This window comes from Ranitomeya imitator, chromosome 5 (genome assembly GCF_032444005.1).
Source record: "Ranitomeya imitator isolate aRanImi1 chromosome 5, aRanImi1.pri, whole genome shotgun sequence".
Lineage (NCBI taxonomy): Eukaryota > Metazoa > Chordata > Amphibia > Anura > Dendrobatidae > Ranitomeya > Ranitomeya imitator.
This window is the reverse complement of record NC_091286.1, coordinates 448,541-475,953: the sequence shown is the minus strand read 5'-3', so window position 1 is coordinate 475,953 and position 27,413 is coordinate 448,541. Positions and strand designations below refer to the sequence as shown.

Here is a 27,413-nt window from a genome sequence, read left to right as displayed (position 1 = left end):
TCCGGTGTCTGAGATACAACATATCTGCTGTAATATTGGTGCTGATCTGTTATACGGTGTCTGTGATACAACATATCGGCTGTAATATTGGTGCTGATCTGTTATCCGGTGTCTGTGATACAACATATCTGCTGTAATATTGGTGCTGATCTGTTATCCGGTGTCTGAGATACAACATATCTGCTGTAATATTGGTGCTGATCTGTTATACGGTGTCTGTGATACAACATATCTGCTGTAATATTGGTGCTGATCTGTTATCCGGTGTCTGAGATACAACATATCTGCTGTAATATTGGTGCTGATCTGTTATACGGTGTCTGTGATACAACATATCGGCTGTAATATTGGTGCTGATCTGTTATCCGGTGTCTGTGATACAACATATCTGCTGTAATATTGGTGCTGATCTGTTATCCGGTGTCTGAGATACAACATATCTGCTGTAATATTGGTGCTGATCTGTTATACGGTGTCTGTGATACAACATATCTGCTGTAATATTGGTGCTGATCTGTTATCCGGTGTCTGTGATACAACATATCTGCTGTAATATTGGTGCTGATCTGTTATCCGGTGTCTGTGATACAACATAACTGCTGTAATATTGGTGCTGATCTGTTATCCGGTGTCTGAGATACAACATATCTGCTGTAATATTGGTGCTGATCTGTTATACGGTGTCTGTGATACAACATATCGGCTGTAATATTGGTGCTGATTTGTTATCGGGGAGTCTGTGATACAACATATCGGCTGTAATATTGGTGCTGATCTGTTATCGGGGAGTCTGTGATACAACATATCGGCTGTAATATTGGTGCTGATCTGTTATCGGGGAGTCTGTGATACAACATATCGGCTGTAATATTGGTGCTGATCTGTTATCGGGGAGTCTGTGATACAACGTATCTGCTGTAATATTGGTGCTGATCTGTTATCGGGGAGTCTGTGATACAACATATCTGCTGTAATATTGGTGCTGATCTGTTATCGGGGAGTCTGTGATACAACATATCGGCTGTAATATTGGTGCTAATCTGTTATCCGGTGTCTGTGATACAACATATCTGCTGTAATATTGGTGCTGATCTGTTATCCGGTGTCTGTGATACAACATATCTGCTGTGATATTGGTGCTGATCTGTTATCCGGTGTCTGTGATACAACATATCTGCTGTAATATTGGTGCTGATCTGTTATCGGGGAGTCTGAGATACAACATATCGGCTGTAATATTGGTGCTGATCTATTATCCGGTGTCTGTGATACAACATATCTGCTGTGATATTGGTGCTGATCTGTTATCCGGTGTCTGTGATACAACATATCTGCTGTGATATTGGTGCTGATCTGTTATCCGGTGTCTGTGATACAACATATCGGCTGTAATATTGGTGCTGATCTGTTATCCGGTGTCTGAGATACAAGATATCTGCTGTAATATTGGTGCTGATCTGTTATCGGGGAGTCTGTGATACAACATATCGGCTGTAATATTGGTGCTGATCTGTTATCCGGTGTCTGTGATACAACATATCGGCTGTAATATTGGTGCTGATCTGTTATCGGGGAGTCTGAGATACAACATATCTGCTGTAATATTGGTGCTGATCTGTTATCGGGGAGTCTGTGATACAACATATCGGCTGTAATATTGGTGCTGATCTGTTATCCGGTGTCTGTGATACAACATATCTGCTGTAATATTGGTGCTGATCTGTTATCGGGGAGTCTGAGATACAACATATCGGCTGTAATATTGGTGCTGATCTGTTATCCGGTGTCTGTGATACAACATATCTGCTGTGATATTGGTGCTGATCTGTTATCCGGTGTCTGTGATACAACATATCGGCTGTAATATTGGTGCTGATCTGTTATCGGGGAGTCTGAGATACAAGATATCTGCTGTAATATTGGTGCTGATCTGTTATCGGGGAGTCTGTGATACAACATATCGGCTGTAATATTGGTGCTGATCTGTTATCCGGTGTCTGAGATACAACATATCTGCTGTAATATTGGTGCTGATCTGTTATCCGGTGTCTGAGATACAAGATATCTGCTGTAATATTGGTGCTGATCTGTTATCGGGGAGTCTGTGATACAACATATCGGCTGTAATATTGGTGCTGATCTGTTATCCGGTGTCTGTGATACAACATATCGGCTGTAATATTGGTGCTGATCTGTTATCGGGGAGTCTGAGATACAACATATCTGCTGTAATATTGGTGCTGATCTGTTATCGGGGAGTCTGTGATACAACATATCGGCTGTAATATTGGTGCTGATCTGTTATCCGGTGTCTGTGATACAACATATCTGCTGTAATATTGGTGCTGATCTGTTATCGGGGAGTCTGTGATACAACATATCGGCTGTAATATTGGTGCTGATCTGTTATCCGGTGTCTGTGATACAACATAACTGCTGTAATATTGGTGCTGATCTGTTATCCGGTGTCTGAGATACAACATATCTGCTGTAATATTGGTGCTGATCTGTTATACGGTGTCTGTGATACAACATATCGGCTGTAATATTGGTGCTGATCTGTTATCCGGTGTCTGTGATACAACATATCTGCTGTAATATTGGTGCTGATCTGTTATCCGGTGTCTGAGATACAACATATCTGCTGTAATATTGGTGCTGATCTGTTATCCGGTGTCTGTGATACAACATATCTGCTGTAATATTGGTGCTGATCTGTTATACGGTGTCTGTGATACAACATATCTGCTGTAATATTGGTGCTGATCTGTTATCCGGTGTCTGAGATACAACATATCTGCTGTAATATTGGTGCTGATCTGTTATACGGTGTCTGTGATACAACATATCTGCTGTAATATTGGTGCTGATCTGTTATCCGGTGTCTGTGATACAACATATCTGCTGTAATATTGGTGCTGATCTGTTATCCGGTGTCTGTGATACAACATAACTGCTGTAATATTGGTGCTGATCTGTTATCCGGTGTCTGAGATACAACATATCTGCTGTAATATTGGTGCTGATCTGTTATACGGTGTCTGTGATACAACATATCTGCTGTAATATTGGTGCTGATCTGTTATCCGGTGTCTGTGATACAACATATCTGCTGTAATATTGGTGCTGATCTGTTATCCGGTGTCTGTGATACAACATAACTGCTGTAATATTGGTGCTGATCTGTTATCCGGTGTCTGAGATACAACATATCTGCTGTAATATTGGTGCTGATCTGTTATCCGGTGTCTGTGATACAACATATCTGCTGTAATATTGGTGCTGATCTGTTATCCGGTGTCTGTGATACAACATATCGGCTGTAATATTGGTGCTGATCTGTTATCGGGGAGTCTGTGATACAACATATCGGCTGTAATATTGGTGCTGATCTGTTATCGGGGAGTGTGAGATACAACATATCTGCTGTAATATTGGTGCTGATCTGTTATCGGGGTGTCTGTGATACAACATATCTGCTGTAATATTGGTGCTGATCTGTTATCAGGTGTCTGTGATACAACTTATCTGCTGTAATATTGGTGCTGATCTGTTATCGGGGAGTCTGAGATACAACATATCTGCTGTAATATTGGTGCTGATCTGTTATCAGGGAGTCTGTGATACAACATATCGGCTGTAATATTGGTGCTGATCTGTTATCGGGGAGTCTGTGATACAACATATCTGCTGTAATATTGGTGCTGATCTGTTATCGGGGAGTCTGTGATACAACATATCTGCTGTAATATTGGTGCTGATCTGTTATCCGGTGTCTGTGATACAACATATCTGCTGTAATATTGGTGCTGATCTGTTATCGGGGAGTCTGTGATACAACATATCTGCTGTAATATTGGTGCTGATCTGTTATCGGGGAGTCTGTGATACAACATATCTGCTGTAATATTGGTGCTGATCTGTTATCGGGGAGTCTGTGATACAACATATCGGCTGTAATATTGGTGCTGATCTGTTATCGGGGAGTCTGTGATACAACATATCGGCTGTAATATTGGTGCTGATCTGTTATCGGGGAGTCTGTGATACAACATATCTGCTGTAATATTGGTGCTGATCTGTTATCGGGGAGTCTGTGATACAACATATCTGCTGTAATATTGGTGCTGATCTGTTATCCGGTGTCTGTGATACAACATATCTGCTGTAATATTGGTGCTGATCTGTTATCGGGGAGTCTGTGACACAACATATCTGCTGTAATATTGGTGCTGATCTGTTATCGGGGAGTCTGTGATACAACATATCTGCTGTAATATTGGTGCTGATCTGTTATCGGGGAGTCTGTGATACAACATATCTGCTGTAATATTGGTGCTGATCTGTTATCGGGGAGTCTGTGATACAACATTTCGGCTGTAATATTGGTGCTGAAGGTTACATGGTGTCAGCTTGTATCTGTGCAGTGAAGATGATATACACTGTATGGTTGTATCTGTGCAGTGAAGAGGTTACACCGTGTCTGGTTGTATGAGTACATGACTTTTGGATATGGGATGGACAGAATTACCTCCTCTATTTAAGCCCCGCCCTATTGACAGTAAAACACCAGGCACACATACTGTGCTCCTTCGTCTTAAAGCAACATACTCTTGCATAAAATCTACACAATGATGGAATATAGGCTGAACTGGATGGACAAATGTCTTTTTTCGGCCTTAGTGTGTTACACTGCTATAGAAAAAAAAATTGCAGGAGTTAAAAGGTCCACCCCTCCCGAAGTCATGTCCTTCTCTGCTTAGTGCTCCAGTGGTTTCTTTCCCGCACGAAGTTTGTCAACAGTTGTCATACATTTATATTCCCTTCCATCCCTCTGAAATTTGAAGTTACGTTTTAAGAAGTAATTTCATGTCCATGGTGCTTTGATCAGGGGTACAGAAATGTTTGTCCACAGGTTCTTTTTTCTTTTATTGTGAGGCGATGAGAAGTTTTCGCCCTGCCTCCCCTGTATACCGGCCTCCAGCTGGACATTTGCTATATATAACTAAGAACACGTTAGATGTTGTGCAGCTGAACGTGCGCCGGATCCTGCCGTCCGGATGTGAGTTTGGGATCTTTATCTTGTCCGTGGTCTTTATAAATGGACAGGCTTTCCTTTTTTTCTGGCTGCAGAGAAAAGTTCCTGTAGCTGTTGGAGAGGACAGTGGGCTTCTAACGATGATATAAGGTAAAAATGTATCAACCGCTGAGGACTTTCAAATCTTAGGCTACTTTCACACCAGCGTCGTTTGGCCTCCGTCACAATGCGTCGTTTTGCAGAAAAAACGCATCCTGCAAAGTTGTCTGCAAGATGCGTTTTTTCTCCATAGGCTTGTATTTGCGACGCATTGCCACACTTTGTAACCGTCGTGCGACTGTTGCGTCGGACCCAAAAAATGTTGCTTGTAATGTTTTTTGGTGTGTCGTGTCCGCCATTTCCGACCACGCATGCTCGCCCCCTCCTCCCCGCAACTCACAATGGGGCAGCGGATGCGTTGTAATAATGCATCCGCTGCCACCGTTGTGCAGGATGCGTTGGTACGTCGGCCCGACGCACTGCGACCGGCCGACGCTAGTGTGAAAGTAGCCTTAATAATTTTCTATCTACTGGCTAAAAATGTATCAACCACTGAGGACTTTCAAATCTTAGAAAAATATTAAGATTTGAAAGTCCTCAGTGGTTGATACATTTTTTGCCAGTAGATAGAAAAATATTATCTACTGGCTAACACAGTGCAAAGATATACAGCTCTGGCAATAATTAAGAGACCACCACATCAAATCCCTGTCATGGCCGCCCAATCTCCAGACCTGAACCCCACTGAATCCTCTGGAATGTAATCAGGAGGGTGATGGAGAGTCACAAGCCATCAAACTAAGAAGAACTGCTGACATTGTACCAGGAGTAGTGGAGCGCCCCCAAGGGCTAGGGGTTACTCGGAGCCGGGCCCTTCGGTGCTCATCAGCGATGTCATGGTGGCTGACCCGGTCCGTGGCCCTAGGGGAATGTCCGTTGTAAAATGGGGGGAACAGTCTTTAAAGGGATAATGTTCGTGACGCCACCTGTGGTATTCGGTCAGGGTGACGAACGCTGCTTAAAGGTCCGCTGGGGTGATGTTATGGCAGCTAGATGGTAGACCTTCCCACAGGTGAATTGTATCCCCAGGGCTTCCTAGAGTGTAGATGGTGGATGATGTAAGGCGCAGTGAATAACGAGGACACAAGGTTGCAGTCTCTTTACCGTTACTGAAGGCTTCAGCATCCACAGTCCAGGGCAGGGACCACAGGGCAGGCAGAGTCCGGCCGGTCTGAAGGCAAATCCGGAGTCCCCTTATCCAGGTGGAATTCAATAGCCTTCCTCTAGCGCCTGGGCATTGTAGTACCTCCCTGCTGAGCAACTCGGTAAGGTCCTCACAACTATTGTAGATGTTAAGTTTCTTCTCTCTGTCGCCTGACGGATAGGACAAACCCGTATGACTGGTGGCCTGAGGCTTTTTATAGGGACCCTAGAGACATCCCGGCCCCCACAAGTTGCCACCCTGCCTCCTGGGTATATGGTCTGGCAGTCAACGTGGAATCAACTGTCCTGCCAGTCTCTGAAGTAACGGCATAGAGATTCTTACTCCCTCGGTGTTCTGGCTACCGCTAGTGCGCTTCAGAAGGAGGCAGCCTGCTTCTAGCTGGTCTCCCACCGATATTCCTTTCCTGTTGCTATGACTTCATTGCTCACTCACTGCAACACAATTCCTTTCGTGTCCTCTCTTAGGATGCTGCCGCATGGGATGCAGGCGCAGCTCCGTGTAGCCTTGTCTTCCACAGGCCGCAGTCTGGAGCTGGCTGGAACCCACTCCAACCAGCCTCTGCCAAACTTGTTCGGAACTCACTGACTATCTCCTTCTCCCTCCAGTCAGCTTCTGTCTAACTTCCTAACCAACCCACCAGGTTTACCTAAGTGTGAGGAGTGTCCTAGTAGATAGAAGCATGGCTCCCCCTGGCAGACTGGAGTGTGAAGTGTGTTTTGTGGTTGTGATACCTGGACAGAAGATCTCCTTCATTGCCTTCAGACGTAACATCACTCCCCCTGGTGGAAGAATAAGATTACTGCAACGACCAGGACTCTGGGGCGCTGCAGTAGCAGAAGGTCACCCAAAAGCAGTGTGAGAGACTGGTGGAAAGCTGCCAAGACGCATGAAAGCTGGGATTAACAATCATGGTTATTCCACACAATATTGATTTCTGAATTCTTCCTGAGTTAAAACATTATTATTGTTGTTTCTAAATGATCATGAATTTTGTTTTCTTTGCATTATTTGAGGTCTGAAAGCACTGTTTCTTTTTATTATTATTATTTTGACCATTGTTGTCAGAAAAAAAATACAAAATTTATTTCTTGGAAATTAGGAGACATGTTGTCAGTAGTTTATAGAATAAAAAAACAAGTTACATTTTTCTCAAAAATATACCTATAAAGAGAAAAATCTGATAAACTGAACATTTTGCAGTGGTCTCTTCATTTTTGCCAGAGCTGTATATTTCCTGTATCACTTGTGTAAGGAGGCATTCAAAATAAAAGCTGACCAATCAGCAGACCCTATAACAGAGCCTTAGGGTTAGGTTTTATTGGCAGATAATGGATTATATATTTTCTGGTTGTAACAGTGCGGTGAAGTGATTACTTAGTATCTCGTTTTATCAATGCAGTGAAAAGGTTATATAGTGTCTGGTTATATTTGATGTGAACATTGTACATTTCAGTTTGTCATCCCTCTGGTAGAATATGAAATATTTGAATGTTATGCAGCCTTATAATCAAGAGATATGACACTAAGCCTTTTGTTCACAGATAGATTACTCTGGATCTACCTGCAACATTCGAAGACAGAGCAATCATCACAACAACTATTACTCCCAGGTATCAAATGGTGAGTTTCTGTCTGTATTTAGTAACTCTCTCTCTCTCCCTCTTGTATCTTCTTCTCTTCCATCACTTTCCCATCTCTCTTTATATCTCTCACCCATCTCTCACTTCCATCTTCCTAACTCTTTCCCATCTCTTTATCCCTCTCACCCATCTTTCACTTCCATCTTCCTAACTCTTTCCCATCTCTCTTTATCCCTCTCACCCATCTCCCACTTCCATCTTCCTAACTCTTTCCCATCTCTCTTTATCCTTCTCACCCATCTCCCACTTCCATCTTCCTAACTCTTTCCCATCTCTCTTTATCCCACTCACCCATCTCTCATTTCCATCTTCCTAACTCTTTCCCATCTCTTTATCCCTCTCACCCATCTCTCACTTCCATCTTCCTAACTTTCCCATCTCTCTTTATCCCTCTCACCCATCTCTCACTTCCATCTTCCTAACTCTTTCCCATCTCTCTTTATCACTCTCACCCATCTCCCACTTCCATCTTCCTAACTCTTTCCCATCTCTCTTTATCCCTCTCACCCATCTCCCACTTCCATCTTCCTAACTCTTTCCCATCTCTCTTTATCCCACTCACCCATCTCTCACTTCCATCTTCCTAACTCTTTCCCATCTCTCTTTATCCCTCTCACCCATCTCCCACTTCCATCTTCCTAACTCTTTCCCATCTCTCTTTATCCCTCTCACCCATCTCCCACTTCTATCTTCCTAACTCTTTCCCATCTCTCTTTATCCCACTCACCCATCTCTCACTTCCATCTTCCTAACTCTTTCCCATCTCTTTATCCCTCTCACCCATCTCTCACTTCCATCTTCCTAACTTTCCCATCTCTCTTTATCCCTCTCACCCATCTCTCACTTCCATCTTCCTAACTGTTTCCCATCTCTCTTTATCCCACTCACCCATCTCTCACTTCCATCTTCCTAACTTTCCCATCTCTCTTTATCCCTCTCGCTCATATCTCACTTCCATCTTCCTAACTCTTTCCCATCTCTCTTTATCCCACTCACCCATCTCTCACTTCCATCTTCCTAACTCTTTCCCATCTCTCTTTATCCCACTCACCCATCTCTCACTTCCATCTTCCTAACTTTCCCATCTCTCTTTATCCCTCTCACCCATCTCTCACTTCCATCTTCCTAACTCTTTCCCATCTCTCTTTATCCCACTCACCCATCTCTCACTTCCATCTTCCTAACTCTTTCCCATCTCTCTTTATCCCTCTCGCTCATATCTCACTTCCGTCTTCCTAACTCTTTCCCATCTCTCTTTATCCCTCTCACCCATCTCCCACTTCCATCTTCGTAACTCTTTCCCATCTCTTTATCCCTCTCACCCACCTCTCACTTCCATCTTCCTAACTTTCCCATCTCTCTTTATCCCTCTCGCCCATCTCACTTCCATCTTCCTAACTCTTTCCCATCTCTCTTTATCCCTCTCACCCATCTCTTACTTCCATCTTCCTAACTCTTTCCCATCTCTCTTTATCCCTCTCACCCATCTCTCACTTCCATCTTCCTAACTCATTCCCATCTCTCTTTATCCCTCTCACCCATCTCCCACTTCCATCTTTCATCACTTTCCCATCTCTTTATCCCTCTCACCCATCTCTCACTTCCATCTTCCTAACTCTTTCCCATCTCTCTTTATCCCTCTCACCCATCTCTTACTTCCATCTTCCTAACTCTTTCTCATCTCTCTTTATCCCTCTCACCCATCTCTCACTTCCATCTTCCTAACTCATTCCCATCTCTCTTTATCCCTCTCACCCATCTCTCACTTCCATCTTCCTAACTCTTTCCCATCTCTTTATCCCTCTCGCCCATCTCTTACTTCCATCTTCCTAACTCTTTCCCATCTCTCTTTATCCCTCTCACCCATCTCTCACTTCCATCTTCCTAACTCATTCCCATCTCTCTTTATCCCTCTCAACCATCTCACTTCCATCTTCCTAACTCTTTCCCATCTCTCTTTATCCCTCTCAACCATCTCACTTCCATCTTCCTAACTCTTTCCCATCTCTCTTTATCCCTCTCAACCATCTCACTTCCATCTTCCTAACTCTTTCCCATCTCTCTTTATCCCTCTCAACCATCTCTCACTTCCATCTTCCTAACTCTTTCCCATCTCTTTATCCCTCTCACCCATCTCTCACTTCCATCTTCCTAACTCTTTCCCATCTCTCTTTATCCCTCTCAACCATCTCACTTCCATCTTCCTAACTCTTTCCCATCTCTCTTTATCCCTCTCGCCCATCTCTCACTTCCATCTTCCTAACTCCCATCTCTTTATCTCTCTCACCCATCTCTCACTTCCATCTTCCTAACTCCCATCTCTCTTTATCCCTCTCACCCATCTTCCACTTCCATCTTTCATCACTTTCCCATCTCTCTTTATCCCTCTCACCCATCTCTCACTTCCATCTTCCTAACTCTTTCCCATCTCTTTATCCCTCTCGCCCATCTCTCACTTTCATCTTCCTAACTCTTTCCCATCTCTCTTTATCCCTCTCGCCCATCTCTCACTTCCATCTTTCATCACTTTCCCATCTCTTTATCCCTCTCGCCCATCTTTCACTTCCATCTTCCTAACTCTTTCCCATCTCTCTTTATCCCTCTCACCCATCTTTCACTTCCATCTTCCTAACTCTTTCCCATCTCTCTTTATCCCTCTCACCCATCTCTCACTTCCATCTTCCTAACTCTTTCCCATCTCTTTATCCCTTTCGCCCATCTCTCACTTCCATCTTCCATCACTTTCCCATCTCTCTTTATCCCTCTCATCCATCTCTCACTTCCATCTTCCTAACTCTTTCCCATCTCTCTTTATCTCTCTCACTTCCATCTTCCTAACTCTTTCCCATCTCTCTTTATCCCTCTCGCCCATCTCTCACTTCCATCTTCCTAACTCCCATCTCTTTATCTCTCTCACCCATCTCTCACTTCCATCTTCCTAACTCCCATCTCTCTTTATCCCTCTCACCCATCTTCCACTTCCATCTTTCATCACTTTCCCATCTCTCTTTATCCCTCTCACCCATCTCTCACTTCCATCTTCCTAACTCTTTCCCATCTCTTTATCCCTCTCGCCCATCTCTCACTTCCATCTTCCTAACTCTTTCCCATCTCTCTTTATCCCTCTCGCCCATCTCTCACTTCCATCTTTCATCACTTTCCCATCTCTTTATCCCTCTCGCCCATCTCTCACTTCCATCTTCCTAACTCTTTCCCATCTCTCTTTATCCCTCTCACCCATCTTTCACTTCCATCTTCCTAACTCTTTCCCATCTCTCTTTATCCCTCTCACCCATCTCTCACTTCCATCTTCCTAACTCTTTCCCATCTCTTTATCCCTTTCGCCCATCTCTCACTTCCATCTTCCATCACTTTCCCATCTCTCTTTATCCCTCTCATCCATCTCTCACTTCCATCTTCCTAACTCTTTCCCATCCCTCTTTATCTCTCTCACTTCCATCTTCCTAACTCTTTCCCATCTCTCTTTATCCCTCTCACCCATCTCCCACTTCCATCTTTCATCACTTTCCCATCTCTCTTTATCCCTCTCGCCCATCTCTCACTTCCATCTTCCTAACTCTTTCCCATCTCTCTTTATCCCTCTCAACCATCTCACTTCCATCTTCCTAACTCTTTCCCATCTCTCTTTATCCCTCTCAACCATCTCACTTCCATCTTCCTAACTCTTTCCCATCTCTCTTTATCCCTCTCAACCATCTCACTTCCATCTTCCTAACTCTTTCCCATCTCTCTTTATCCCTCTCAACCATCTCACTTCCATCTTCCTAACTCTTTCCCATCTCTCTTTATCCCTCTCGCCCATCTCTCACTTCCATCTTCCTAACTCCCATCTCTTTATCTCTCTCACCCATCTCTCACTTCCATCTTCCTAACTCCCATCTCTCTTTATCCCTCTCACCCATCTCCCACTTCCATCTTTCATCACTTTCCCATCTCTCTTTATCCCTCTCACCCATCTCTCACTTCCATCTTCCTAACTCTTTCCCATCTCTTTATCCCTCTCGCCCATCTCTCACTTCCATCTTCCTAACTCTTTCCCATCTCTCTTTATCCCTCTCGCCCATCTCTCACTTCCATCTTTCATCACTTTCCCATCTCTTTATCCCTCTCGCCCATCTCTCACTTCCATCTTCCTAACTCTTTCCCATCTCTCTTTATCCCTCTGACCCATCTTTCACTTCCATCTTCCTAACTCTTTCCCATCTCTCTTTATCCCTCTCACCCATCTCTCACTTCCATCTTCCTAACTCTTTCCCATCTCTTTATCCCTTTCGCCCATCTCTCACTTCCATCTTCCATCACTTTCCCATCTCTCTTTATCCCTCTCATCCATCTCTCACTTCCATCTTCCTAACTCTTTCCCATCTCTCTTTATCTCTCTCACTTCCATCTTCCTAACTCTTTCCCATCTCTCTTTATCCCTCTCACCCATCTCCCACTTCCATCTTTCATCACTTTCCCATCTCTCTTTATCCCTCTAACCCATCTCTCACTTCCATCTTCCTAACTCTTTCCCATCTCTTTATCCCTCTCGCCCATCTCTCACTTCCATCTTCCTAACTCTTTCCCATCTCTCTTTATCCCTCTCACCCATCTCTCACTTCCATCTTCCTAACCCTTTCCCATCTCTCTTTATCCCTCTCACCCATCTCTCACTTCCATCTTCCTAACTCTTTCCCATCTCTTTATCCCTCTCGCCCATCCCTCACTTCCATCTTCTTAACTCTTTCCCATCTCTCTTTATCCCTCTCACCCATCTCTCACTTCCATCTTCCTAACTCTTTCCCATCTCTTTATCCCTCTCGCCCATCTCTCACTTCCATCTTCCTATCTCCCATCTCTCTTTATCCCTCTCACCCATCTCCCACATCCATCTTTAATCACTTTCCCATCTCTTTATCCCTCTCACCCATCTCTCGCTTCCATCTTCCTAACTCTTTCCCATCTCTCTTTATCCCTCTCACCCATCTCCCACTTCCATCTTTCATCACTTTCCCATCTCTCTTTATCCCTCTCACCCATCTCTCACTTCCATCTTCCTAACTCTTTCCCATCTCTCTTTATCCCTCTCACCCATCTCCCACTTCCATCTTCCTAACTCTTTCCCATCTCTTTATCCCTCTCGCCTGTCTCTCGCTTCCATCTTCCTAACTCTTTCTCATCTCTCTTTATCCCTCTCACCCATCTCCCACTTCCATCTTTCATCACTTTCCCATCTCTCTTTATCCCTCTCACCCATCTCTCACTTCCATCTTCCTAACTGTTTCCCATCTCTCTTTATCCCTCTCACCCATCTCCCACTTCCATCTTCCTAACTCTTTCCCATCTCTTTATCCCTCTCGCCTGTCTCTCGCTTCCATCTTCCTAACTCTTTCTCATCTCTCTTTATCCCTCTCACCCATCTCCCACTTCCATCTTTCATCACTTTCCCATCTCTCTTTATCCCTCTCACCCATCTCTCACTTCCATCTTCCTAACTCTTTCCCATCTCTCTTTATCCCTCTCACCCATCTCCCACTTCTATCTTCCTAACTCTTTCCCATCTCTCTTTATCCCTCTCACCCATCTCCCACTTCCATCTTCCTAACTCTCTCCCATCTCTCTTTATCCCTCTCACCCATCTCTCACTTCCATCTTCCTAACTCTTTCCCATCTCTCTTTATCCCTCTCACCCATCTCTCACTTCCATCTTCCTAACGCTTTCCCATCTCTCTTTATCCCTCTCACCCATCTCTCACTTCCATCTTTCATCACTTTCCCATCTCTCTTTATCCCTCTCACCCATCTCTCACTTCCATCTTCCTAACTCTTTCCTATCTCTCTTTATCCCTCTCACCCATCTCTCACTTCCATCTTTCTCTTTCCCATCTCTCTTTATCCCTCTCACCCACCTCTCACTTCCATCTTCCTAACTCTTTCCCATCTCTCTTTATCCCTCTCACCCACCTCTCACTTCCATCTTCCTAACTCTTTCCCATCTCTCTTTATCCCTCTCACCCATCTCTCACTTCCATCTTCCTAACTCTTTCCCATCTCTTTATCCCTCTCACCCATCTCTCACTTCCATCTTTCTCTTTCCCTTCCCTCCCACATCTTTCTCTTCTTCCATCCCTTTCTCGTATCTCTCTCTGTCTATCTCCTATTTTTCTCTTTCCTTTCTTTCTCTTTTTACAGTACCTCTCTCATAATGTGTGGTATTTATGGCCCGTACCCTTTCAAGTCTGCTGCAAGTGATACTGGCAGATACAGGGGCATGTAAAAGTTTGGGCACCCCGGGAATGTGAACAGTTAAGCAAGTTGAAAATTAAATGATCCCTAAATAGCCCAAAGTTACAGATGACGCATGTACTTTGCATTTTAGGAAATAAAATGATATTGTATATACCGTATAAACTCGAGTATAAGCTGAGATTTTCAGCCCCATGGAGCATCTTATGGGGCCATAATGAACTTGTAATGCAGCATTATATGGGGCATATTTTAATATGGAGCATCTTAAGGGGCTTTACTGAACTTTATGGATCATTAAATGGGGTGTATTTTGTATGGAGCATTATATGGGTCCATCATGAACTGTATGGAGCATTATATGGGGCTCCTGATTCAATATGGATATTCAAAAACACTTAACCTACTGATGTCTCAATTAATTTTACTTTTATTGGGATCTATTTTTATTTTTGAAATTTACCGGTAGCTGCTGCATTTTCCACCCTAGGCTTATACTCGAGTCATTAAGTTTTCCCAGTTTTTTGTGGCAAAATTAGAGGGTCGGCTTATACTTGCGTATATACGGTATATATCTACTATATAATTGTCTAAGGGTCACTTCCGTCTGTCCTTCTTTCTTTCTTTCTTTCTTTCTGTCACGGATATTCATTCGCTGATTGGGCTCGGCAGCTGTCTGTCATGGCTGCCGCGACCAATCAGCGACGGCCACAGTCCGATAAGTCCCTCCCTACTCCGCTGCAGTCGGCGCCGGCTCCATACTCCCCGCAGTGACCGCTCACACAGGGTTAATGCCAGCGGTAACAGACCGCGTTATACCGCGGGTAACTCACTCCGTTACCGCCGCTATTAACCCTGTGTGACCAAGTTTTTACTATTGATGCTGCCTATGCAGCGTCAATAGTAAAATGATCTAATGTTAAAAATAATAAAAAAAATCATTATATACTCGCCTTCTCCACTCCTCACGACGCTACGGTGACCTCTCCATGGAAGCGGCAGGTTCCGGTGCCCACAATGGTATGGGAGAAGGACCTGCCATGTCGCCACGGTTATGTGACTGCGACGTCATCACAGGCCCTGCGCGCCTGCGTGAGAAGGACCTTCCATGACGTCACGGTCATGTGACCGTCACATCATGGCAGGTACTTCTCGCGCAGGCGCGAAGAAGCTTCCGTACCATGGGACAAGCAGGGACCGCGTCAGGAGCGCCAGGAGCAGGTGAGTATTTCATATTCACCTGTCCGCGTTCCATCCGCCGGGCGCCGCTCCGTCTTCCGCGTCCTCTTGCAGTGACTGTGCAGGTCAGAGGGCGCGATGACGTATTAGTGTGCGCGTCACCCTCTGCCTGAATAGTCAGTGCAGAGAGACTGGACGCTGAGGAGCAGCGACGAGAGGTGAGTATGTGATTTTTTTATTTATTTATTTATTTTAACTGCAGCAGCAGCATTACCTGTGGCACAATGCTGTATGGGAGCGTCTATGGGGCCATAAAGAACTGCATGGGGCATCTATGGGGCCATAACTGCATGGAGCATTATATGAAGCATCTATGGGGCCATAACTGCATGGAGCATTATATGAAGCATCTATGGGGCCATAACTGCATGGAGCATTAAATGAAGCATCTATGGGGCCATAACTGCATGGAGCATTATATGAAGCATCTATGGGGCCATAACTGCATGGAGCATTATATGGGGCATCTATGGGGCCATAACTGCATCGAGCATTATATGGGGCATCTATGGGGCCATAAAGAACTGCATGGAGCATTATATGGAGCGTCTATGGGGCCATAACTGCATGGAGCATTATATGAAGCATCTATGGGGCCATAACTGCATCGAGCATTATATGGGGCATCTATGGGGCCATAAAGAACTGCATGGAGCATTATATGAAGCATCTATGGGGCCATAACTGCATGGAGCATTATATGGAGCGTCTGTGGGGCCATAACTGCATGGAGCATTATATGAAGCATCTATGGGGCCATAACTGCATGGAGCATTATATGAAGCATCTATGGGGCCATAACTGCATGGAGCATTAAATGAAGCATCTATGGGGCCATAACTGCATGGAGCATTATGTGAAGCATCTATGGGGCCATAACTGCATGGAGCATTTTATGGGGCATCTATGGGGCCATAACTGCATCGAGCATTATATGGGGCATCTATGGGGCCATAAAGAACTGCATGGAGCATTATATGAAGCATCTATGGGGCCATAACTGCATGGAGCATTAAATGAAGCATCTATGGGGCCATAACTGCATGGAGCATTATATGAAGCATCTATGGGGCCATAACTGCATGGAGCATTATATGAAGCATCTATGGGGCCATAACTGCATGGAGCATTATATGAAGCATCTATGGGGCCATAACTGCATGGAGCATTAAATGAAGCATCTATGGGGCCATAACTGCATGGAGCATTAAATGAAGCATCTATGGGGCCATAACTGCATGGAGCATTATGTGAAGCATCTATGGGGCCATAACTGCATGGAGCATTATATGGGGCATCTATGGGGCCATAACTGCATGGAGCATTATATGGGGCATCTATGGGGCCATAAAGAACTGCATGGAGCATTATATGAAGCATCTATGGGGCCATAACTGCATGGAGCATTATATGAAGCATCTATGGGGCCATAACTGCATGGAGCAATATACGAAGCATCTATGGGGCCATAACTGCATGGAGCATTATATGGGGCATCTATGGGGCCATAACTGCATCGAGCATTATATGGGGCATCTATGGGGCCATAAAGAACTGCATGGAGCATTATATGAAGCATCTATGGGGCCATAACTGCATGGAGCATTATATGAAGCATCTATGGGGCCATAACTGCATGGAGCATTATATGGGGCATCTATGGGGCCATAACTGCATGGAGCATTATATGAAGCATCTATGGGGCCATAACTGCATGGAGCATTATATGGGGCATCTATGGGGCCATAACTGCATCGAGCATTATATGGGGCATCTATGGGGCCATAACTGCATGGAGCATTATATGGGGCATCTATGGGGCCATAACTGCATGGAGCATTATATGGAGCATCTATGGGGCCATAACTGCATGGAGCATTATATGGGGCATCTATGGGGCAATAACTGCATGGAGCATTATATGGGGCATCTATGGGGCCATAACTGCATGGAGCATTATATGGGGCATCTATGGGGCAATAACTGCATGGAGCATTATATGGGGCATCTATGGGGCCATAACTGTATGGAGCATTATACTACGTGACTGGGCAAAATACTACGTGGACATGCATATTCTAGAATACCCGATGCGTTAGAATTGGGCCACCATCTAGTCTACTATATAATTGTCTAAGGGTCACTTCCGTCTTTCTGTCCTTCTGTCTGTCTGTCCTTCTGTTTGTCACAGATATTCATTGGTCGTGGCCTCTGTCTGTCATGGAATCCAAGTCGCTGATTAGTCTCGCCAGCTGCCTGTCATGGCTGCCGCGACCAATCAGCGACGGCCCCAGTCCGATTAGTCCCTCCCCTGCAGTCAGTGCCCGGCGCCCACTCCATACTCCCCGCAGTCACCGCTCACACAGGGTTAATGCCAGCGGCAACGGACCGTGTTATGCCGTGGGTAACTCACTCCGTTACCGTCGCTATTAACCCTGTGTGACCAAGTTTTTACTATTGATGCTGCCTATGCAGCGTCAATAGTAAAAACATCTAATGTTAAAAATGATTAAAAAAAAAAAAAATCATTATATACTCGCCTTTCGCGACGCTCCGGTGACCGCTCCATGCAAGCGGCAGGTTCTGGTGCCAAGGATAGTATGGGAGAAGAACCTGCCATGACGTCACGGTCATGTGACCAAACTACAAGGGGCCCTCGGAAAGTGAGTATATGTTTATTTTTTATTTTTTAACCTGTGACATACGTGGCTGGGCAATATACTACGTGGCTGGGCAATATACTACGTGGCTGGGCAATATACTACGTGGCTGGGCAATATACTACGTGGCTGGGCAATATACTATGTGGCTGGGCAATATACTATGTGGCTGGGCAATATACTATGTGGCTGGGCAATATACTACGTGGCTGGGCAATATACTACGTGGCTGGGCAATATACTACGTGGCTGGGCAATATAATACGCCACTGGCCAATATACTACGTGGCTGGCCAATATACTACGTAGCTGGGCAATATACTACGTGACTGGGCAATATACTACGTGACTGGGCAATATACTACGTGACTGGGCAATATACTACGTGACTGGGCAATATACTACGTGGCTCTGTGCTGTATACTACGTCAATATGCCAATATACTACATCACTGGCAATATACTACGTGACTGGGCAATATACTACGTGGCTGGACAATATACTACGTGGCTGGGCAATATACTACGTGGCTGGGCAATATACTACGTGGCTGGGCAATATACTACGTGGCTGGGCAATATACTACGTGGCTGGGCAATATACTACGTGGCTGGGCAATATACTATGTGGCTGGGCAATATACTATGTGGCTGGGCAATATACTATGTGGCTGGGCAATATACTATGTGGCTGGGCAATATACTACGTGGCTGTGCAATATACTATGTGGGATGTGCAATATACTAGCTGAAGAGCCCGGCGTTGCCTGGGCATAGTAAATATCTGTGGTTAGTTATTGCACCAGCTCACTTCTCTTATTTTCCCATCATGCCTCTCATTTTCCCCCTCACTCCTCTCATTTTCCCCCTCATTCCCCCCTAACACTTGTCATTTCGACCTCACAACTGTCAGTTTCCGATCACTCCACTATTTTCCCTCACTCCTCTCATTTTGTACTCGCACCTTTTCATTTTCACCTCACTCCTCTCATTTTCACCTCACAGCTATCATTTTCCCCTCAGTATATACGTTTGTTATCTCCCTTATATATAGTATACACCTGTATGTCATCTCCTGTATATAGTATATACCTGTATGTCATCTCCCCTGTATATAGTATATATCTGTATGTCATCTCCCCTGTAAATAGTATATACCTGCTGTATGTCACCTCCTCCTGTATATTCCTAGGTGTCATCTCCTGCTGTATATAGCATGTACCTGTATGTCATCTCTTCTGTACATAGTATATACCTGTATGTCATCTCCTCCTATATATAGTATATACCTGTATGTCATCTCCTGTATATAGTAAATACCTGCTGTATGTTATCTGCTCCTGTATATAGTATATATGTGTGTGTGTCATCTCCTCCTGTATGCAGTACATACGTGTCATCTCCTCCTGTATGTAGCATATACCTGTATGTCATCTCATCCTATATATAGTATATACCTGTGTGTCATCTCCTTCTGTATATAGTATATACCTGTGTCATCCTGTATATAGTATATAATCCCGCCCCCACACATTAAATTGTACCTGGTAGAAGTCAAGGAAAGATGTTTGAAAATGAGGAAAATGACTGTACATGTGATTGTGTTTACATAGAAATTTTAACTTAATTTATGTTTCGTTATGAAATTTGTTTAGATGCTGGAATGAATAAAAACGCACATCTTACTGAATCCAGTTTGTTTTTTATTTTACACTGTGAATAAAATGTATTATTAGTATTATTCAGATTTTTAATTATTATTATTAATAACTTCATTTTAAGTTCAATTACCACCTGCGTAATCGCTATTGAATGTTGTCATTAATTACTTTAGTTTAATAACCAGCAGCGTTAATTAAATAGCAATGAGCGTGCCGAGTGTTAGCTGTTATGGACGACACCACACACCACATGTGGAGGAAGACACAGTGGTGTCGAAACATGTAACATAGTTAGTAAGGCCGAAAAAAGCCATTTGTCCATCCAGTTCAGCCTATATTCCATCATAATAAATCCCCAGATCTACGTCCTTCTACAGAACCTAATAATTGTATGATACAATATTGCTCTGCTCCAGGAAGACATCCAGGCCTCTCTTGAACCCCTCGACTGAGTTCGCCATCACCACCTCCTCAGGCAAGCAATTCCAGATTCTCACTGCCCTAACAGTAAAGAATCCTCTTCTATGTTGGTGGAAAAACCTTCTCTCCTCCAGACGCAAAGAATGCCCCCTTGTGCCCATCACCTTCCTTGGTATAAACAAATCCTCAGCAAGATATTTGTATTGTCCCCTTATATACTTATACATGGTTATTAGATCGCCCCTCAGTCGTCTTTTTTCTAGACTAAATAATCCTAATTTCGCTAATCTATCTGGGTATTGTAGTTCTCCCATCCCCTTTATTAATTTTGTTGCCCTCCTTTGTACTCTCTCTAGTTCCATTATATCCTTCCTGAGCACCGGTGCCCAAAACTGGACACAGTACTCCATGTGCGGTCTAACTAGGGATTTGTACAGAGGCAGTATAATGCTCTCATCATGTGTATCCAGACCTCTTTTAATGCACCCCATGATCCTGTTTGCCTTGGCAGCTGCTGCCTGGCACTGGCTGCTCCAGGTAAGTTTATCATTAACTAGGATCCCCAAGTCCTTCTCCCTGTCAGATTTACCCAGTGGTTTCCCGTTCAGTGTGTAATGGTGATATTGATTCCTTCTTCCCATGTGTATAACCTTACATTTATCATTGTTAAACCTCATCTGCCACCTTTCAGCCCAAGTTTCCAACTTATCCAGATCCATCTGTAGCAGAATACTATCTTCTCTTGTATTAACTGCTTTACATAGTTTTGTATCATCTGCAAAACAATCTCCTTGCTGTGGATTGTTTTAGAAATGTTCTTACCTCCCTTCTGAGTATGTTTTCCTGGGTCTTCTTTGTTCGAGTCTGTTTTTCTTCCCGTCCCCTCTTCTTCTAGTTTAACGCCCTCCTGATGAGTGTAGCGAGTCTTCTGGCGAATGTGTGTTTCCCAGGTTTGTTGAGGTGTAGTCCGTCTCTGGCGAGGAGTCCATCATACCAGTAATTCACACCGTGGTCCAGGAATCCAAATCCTTGTTGTCTGCACCATCGTCTTAGCCAGTTGTTCGCATCAAGGATCCTGTTCCATCTCCTGGTGCCATGCCCGTCTACTGGAAGGATAGAAGAAAAAACTACCTGTGCATCCAGTTCCTTTACTTTCTTCCCCAACTCTTCAAAGTCCTTGCAGATTGTCGGTAGGTCCTTCCTTGCCGTGTCATTGGTGCCAACATGTATCAGAAGAAATGGGTGGACGTCCTTGGAGCTGAAGAGCTTTGGTATCCTATCGGTCACATCCTTGATCATCGCACCTGGAAGGCAGCATACTTCTCTTGCGGTTATGTCCGGTCTGCAGATGGCTGCTTCTGTGCCTCTCAGTAGTGAGTCTCCCACCACCATGTAGAGAATGTGGACATGTGGAGAAACACAAAGTTTTTTCTTTACATGTGTGGATTTGTCCCAATCCATTTTCCGAGGGAATTGTAACCACAGGTTGGATGTATTCCTGTTTCTTCAAAGCGGTAAGCTGGCTTTGCTAAAAACTCATCTACTATATAATTGTCTAAGAGTCACTTCCGTCTTTCTGTCTGTCCTTCTGTCTGTCACGGATATTCATTGGTCGCGGCCTCTGTCTGTCATGGAATCCAAGTCGCTGATTGGTCGCGGCAAAAGAGCCACGACCAATCAGCGACGGGCACAGTCCAGAAGAAAATGGCCGCTCCCTACTCCCCGCAGTCAGTGCCCGGCGCCCGCATACTCCCCTCCACTCAACGCTCACACAGGGTTAATGCCGGCGGTAACAGACCGCGTTATGCCGCGGGTAACGCACTCCGTAACTGTTGCTATTAACCCTGTGTGTCCCCAACTTTTTACTATTGATGCTGCCTATGCGGCATCAATAGTAAAAAAATGTAATGTTACAAATAATAAAAAAAACAAAAAACCTGCTATTCTCACCCTCCGTAGTCCGCCGAGCCGCACGCGCCTGCCGCCATCTTCCGTTGCGAGACTGCTAAGTCATCTGGGTAATTTCGCAATGCATCCTTGGTATGAATGCCTCCCCATCCCTGTCTGCATGCCTTGGTATGAATGCCTCCCCATCCCTGTCTGCATGCCTTGGTATGAATGCCTCCCCATCCCTGTCTGCATGCCTTGGTATGAATACCTCCATGTCCCTGTCTTCATGCCTTGGTATGAATACCTCCATGTCCCTGTCTGCATGCCTTGGTATGAATGCCTCCCCATCCCTGTCTGCATGCCTTGGTATGAATGCCTCCCCATCCCTGTCTGCATGCCTTGGTATGAATACCTCCATGTCCCTGTCTTCATGCCTTGGTATGAATACCTCCATGTCCCTGTCTGCATGCCTTGGTATGAATGCCTCCCCATCCCTGTCTGCATGCCTTGGTATGAATGCCTCTCTGTCCCTGTCTGCATGCCTTGGTATGAATGCCTCTCTGTCCCTGTCTGCATGCCTTGGTATGAATGCCTCTCTGTCCCTGTCTGCATGCCTTGGTATGAATGCCTCCCCATCCCTGTCTGCATGCCTTGGTATGAATGCCTCCCCGTCCCTGTCTGCATGCCTTGGTATGAATGCCCCCCCATCCCTGCCCCTGTCTGCATGCCTCCCCCGTTCTGTCCCTGTATACATGCCCCCTTATCCCCTATCCCTAGGGGTGTGCATGTTTCCTATTGAAAAAAAACAAAAAAAAACATCATACTCACCTACCTGGGAGTGGAGACGCGTCTATATTCATCAATTCATCACCTTAATTAGTGGTGCCACGTGACCGCTGAGCTTGCACATCCAAAAACGCTGCGAATCTGCAACGTGTGCACATAGCCTAAGGGTACCGTCACACAGTGGCATTTTGATCGCTACAACGGCACGATTCGTGACGTTCCAGCGATATAGTTACGATCTCGCTGTGTCTGACACGCTCCTGCGATCAGGGACCCCGATGAGAATCGTACGTCGTAGCAGATCGTTTGAAACTTTCTTTCGTCGTCTAGTGTCCCGCTGTGGCGGCATGATCGCATGGTGTAACAAAGGTGTGCACGATATTGTATACGATGTGCGCATAGTAACCAACGGCTTCTACATCGCACAAACGTCATGAAATTATCGCTCCAGCGTCGTACATTGCAAAGTGTGACAGCAGTCTACGACGCTGGAACGATATTGTTACGATGCTGGAGCGTCACGGATCGTGCCGTCGTAGCGATCAAAATGCCACTGTGTGACTGTACCTTAGGGTTAGAGTTTGTTCATTGTCAACGTTAGGAAAGGTGATGCAAGTTTCCCAGCTTTATAAAAGCCCAGCCTCCCCTAACCCTGTGCCAAAATATAGCAGCCATGGGATCTTCTAAGCAGCTACCAAGCACTCTAAAATTGGTGGAGGCCCACAAAGCAGGAGAAGGCTATAAGAAGAGAGCAAAGCCTTTTCATGTTGCCTTTTCCTCAATTCGAAATGTAATTAAATAATCCATGGGTTGTTAGTTGCCCTCGATCCATGTTATCATGCCCCTGTAAGCGTGGTAAAATAATTTTACAAGAGCTGTGGTCATCGCCAGCCCCTGTAAATCTCACGTGTGAGTCGCACACTTTGGCAGCGTCACTGAGACTATACAGCCAGTTGTACACCTCCTAGCTTCAGAGGCACACTGCACATGACTGGAAGCCATCTTCTGAACTTCTGATCATGCGCAGTGCACCTCTGAACCCTGTGATAGCATGGAAAGAGAGCTAACTAGTCAGGGGCAACTAACGCCTCGACTAGTCAAAGCCCTCATTAGCATAGCACATGGGGACAATCTAGATGCTTTTTTTGAACCTCAGTTTTACAGACACATTTTATACACGGCTGGTAAAGCATGGATTTTACTCATAAATAAGTAAATGCTGCTGGGTTGGAGGGCATGGGGAACCCAACAGGTTTCCTTTACATCCCTCATCCTGGCCCCCTAGGTTCCCTGGTGCTGGCTGTGCCCCCTTGGTCCCCTGGCCCTGGCTGTGCCCCTAGGTCCCCTATCATAGGGGGCACAGCCAGTGCCAAGGGATCTGGGGGGCCCGGCCAGGGCCAAGGAATCTACTGGGCAGAGCCAGGGCTAAAGGACATAGGGGCCTTATGTTCCTTTGGCCCTGGCTGTGCCGCCTTGGTCCTGATTGTGCCCCCTAGGTCCCTTGACCTGGTCCCAGCATCAAGCTACATCTACAGTGACAGAAGGGGGAAAGAGGAAAAAAAGAATAGGATCCCTCTTACCTGCCTAAGCTCCCATTGCCAAGCAGCGTTCTCCTCTTATAGATCAGGCGTGCTCATGTTAAAATGGCCGCCGACCTAGTAGAGGCCGGTGGCTGATGTGAGAGCGCTGCGTGACAGTGATGTCATACACTTGCGATGTCACTGTCTTGCGCCGCCTGTGATGGGTGCACACAGTGCCACACAGGTCAGTTTCCGGCCTCTGCTAGGACTGTGGACTATTACAACGGCAAAAGGGCAATATATTTCAACTGAATGTGTGTCCGATGAAATCAGCGGGCCACCTTTATGTCCTGCTCGGGTGCCCGCTGGTGCTCCTGCAGGGACTGAGATTGGTACATATCTCCTACAGTCCAGAGTGTACCACCCTTTGTTGCCAATATGGCAGGTATAAGTCACTCTGCCACTGGGATTCAGGTCCCTGTCAGGGTGACATTCTATAAGGTGTGATTCAATGTCTCTGCGTTTGACAAATATCTCATTTATCATGCTTTGTTCTTTAATGAAGCCCCAGCCTCTCCTTTGATTGAAGACCATTACTTCCCCCTGTCGCAGTGGTCCCCTTTCTGCCCGAGGGATCTTATGTGTTCTTTTCCTTCCAAGTTCCTTTCCTCAAATGCTGCTTTCCGGGCCAAAGATTCCTGTCTCTCTTTCTCCTCCTGCCGCCTGCAATGCTCCTGCCAGGTTATCATGGGGATCTCCCCATGGAGCGCAATCATGTCCTCCTCCGCGGGTCCTTCTGCGAACACCATGGGTTCCGGGGAGATAGCCTGGGGCCCACACGTTGTTATAAGCGGGGCTGCCATTTGACGTAGGCCGTTGTCCTCCCAGTCCCGTGAAGCCGATAGCGTACCCCCCAGGCTTTGGAGTCGGCGGGGTCGGTAGGGGGCCCACCAGGGTGTCATCTAGCTCAGGGGTTGCTGCGGGACTGGTGGCTGGGGTGCCCTCGGCGTATAGTGGCATTTCACTGAGGGACCGAAAACCCTGGTCGGGTATATACAGTGGTGGAGGTGAGTCGGGCCTAGCCATTGGGTCTTCCGCCCCTTACCTCTGCTTCAGGAGCGCCGGATCTTCTTTTCTGCTCCGGGCCAGATAAGGTTGCTGGCGGTCGTCCGGTAAGGCTCCAGATGAAGTCCTCCTTCCACCCGGCCACAGCCTCCAGCTGAATCCGCATGAGCTGCCGGGTGAGTTCTTCTACCTTTCTCTGCAGGAGGTCCGGATCCAGCTTCGGTGATGGGTACAGTTCTTGCAAAGTCCAGCTGGGGGAGTCCTCCTGCTCCACCCCACGCTCCGATGCTCGTTCACCTCCTTCTGCCATGTGGCTTTCTGGCACTTCCTCCTCAGTCTGTTTCCCTCGGTTTCACTCCACCACACCCATGGGCGGTTCTTTCTCTTCTTCGTGGCATCCCAGACTAGGAGGCGGACTTCTCTTGTTGATGGGCATACTTCTCTCACATACTGGTGAGGGGTGGCCAGGGTCAGACTGGGATGTCTGGGCCCACCCTACAGCTATATGCAAATATGTCATTATAGCGGAGCATCAGCTGTAAAACACAGGCGGCTGCTGCTACTGTGCGCCCCAATAACTGGGATGTATAATCACGATAGTTTACATTAATGGGGTTCTTGGTTAAAACAAGTTATCACCCATCCATGGACTCCGCAGGATAGGTGATTGCTTAGCTCCAACCATTAGAAACTGCACCGATCAGAAGAATGGGGACGTTTTATCCCTGACAGGACACTTTTATCCCTATTTTAAAATGCAGCTGCAGGTGGGATGTCTGACCGCAGCTCCATTCATTCTCTTTGGGGCTACCAGAAAGAAACAAGTGCAGCCACTGAGGTAATGAATGGATCAGTGATCTAGTCGGACATGCCACTCCAGTCTAATGGGGATAAAAAGTTCCACATTTTGCTGAATGGGTCCAAGCAGTCAGACCCCCACCAATCAATACGTTATCACTTATCCTGTGAAGAGGTGATTACTTTTTTCCACAGGAAACCCCTGTAAGTGCATCTCCGCCGCTGTGTACAAAGCATTAAAACTCTAATGGAAATATAGAATCTTCTCCTAATTACGGTAATATCAGAGAGAACAAATGACCGCCATACACAACACAATCCACTATACCAAGGCCATTATTACCACATACAGGAAGAAATACCACCACACCATGACCAGACCACATAGTGACCGAATAATACTACATACAAGGGACAAATACCGCCACACCATGACCAGATCACATATTACCACCACATAGTGACCGAATAATATGACATATTAGGGCAGCATGGTTCAGAGGTTAGCACTGCAGCCTTGCAGTGCTGGGGTCCTGGGTTCAAATTCCACCAAGGACAACATCTGCAATGTATGTTCTCCCCGTGCTTGTGTGGGTCTCCTCCAGGTACTCTGGTGTCCTCCTACATATACAAAGACATACTGCTAGGGAATCTAGATTTTGAGCCCCATCGGGGACTATGGCAATAATGTCTGTAAAGCACTGTAGAATTAATAGCGCTATATAAATGAGTAAAAATAAATATTACAAGCATATAGGGACCAAATTATACTACATACAAGGAGAAATACTGCCACGCCATGACCAGACCACAACTAAACACATAGTGCCTGTAACGGGGTCTACCAAGCTGGGGTACCTTTTTCAGTACCACCCCGTGTTTCAGGAGGTCCACTCTGCTTTGGCTGGAGTCTGAATGAAGGACGCTGGCTGGAATTGCTTGGTTACATGGGCGCATATAAAAGATCACTGCTTCTCCACGTATTTCCAGTCTGACAACACTTTACTCACAGGACACAGAATATATCACACAGATACAGAGGGCAGGCCAATAGAAAAGAGGCAGGCCAGACATACATTACAATAGCTGCAGGTGGCCGGAGCCTGCCAATATTTACTGTGGGAATTACAAAGGTGGGGGGTGGACAAAAGGGGAATATCGTGTCCCCTCTGCCCAGGGGCAC

At 45.6% G+C, this 27,413-nt stretch overlaps 1 protein-coding gene across 1 annotated transcript in view; it reads left to right on the top strand.

Annotated features, from left to right (window-relative positions):
* Positions 1-27,413, top strand: part of MYOD1 (myogenic differentiation 1) — a 141,663-nt gene that overhangs the window by 80,568 nt on the left and 33,682 nt on the right. The window contains exon 2 of the mRNA XM_069767881.1: positions 7,844-7,922. Coding sequence (XP_069623982.1) covers positions 7,844-7,922 — 79 coding nt within the window. The remainder of the gene's footprint in view (positions 1-7,843; positions 7,923-27,413) is intronic.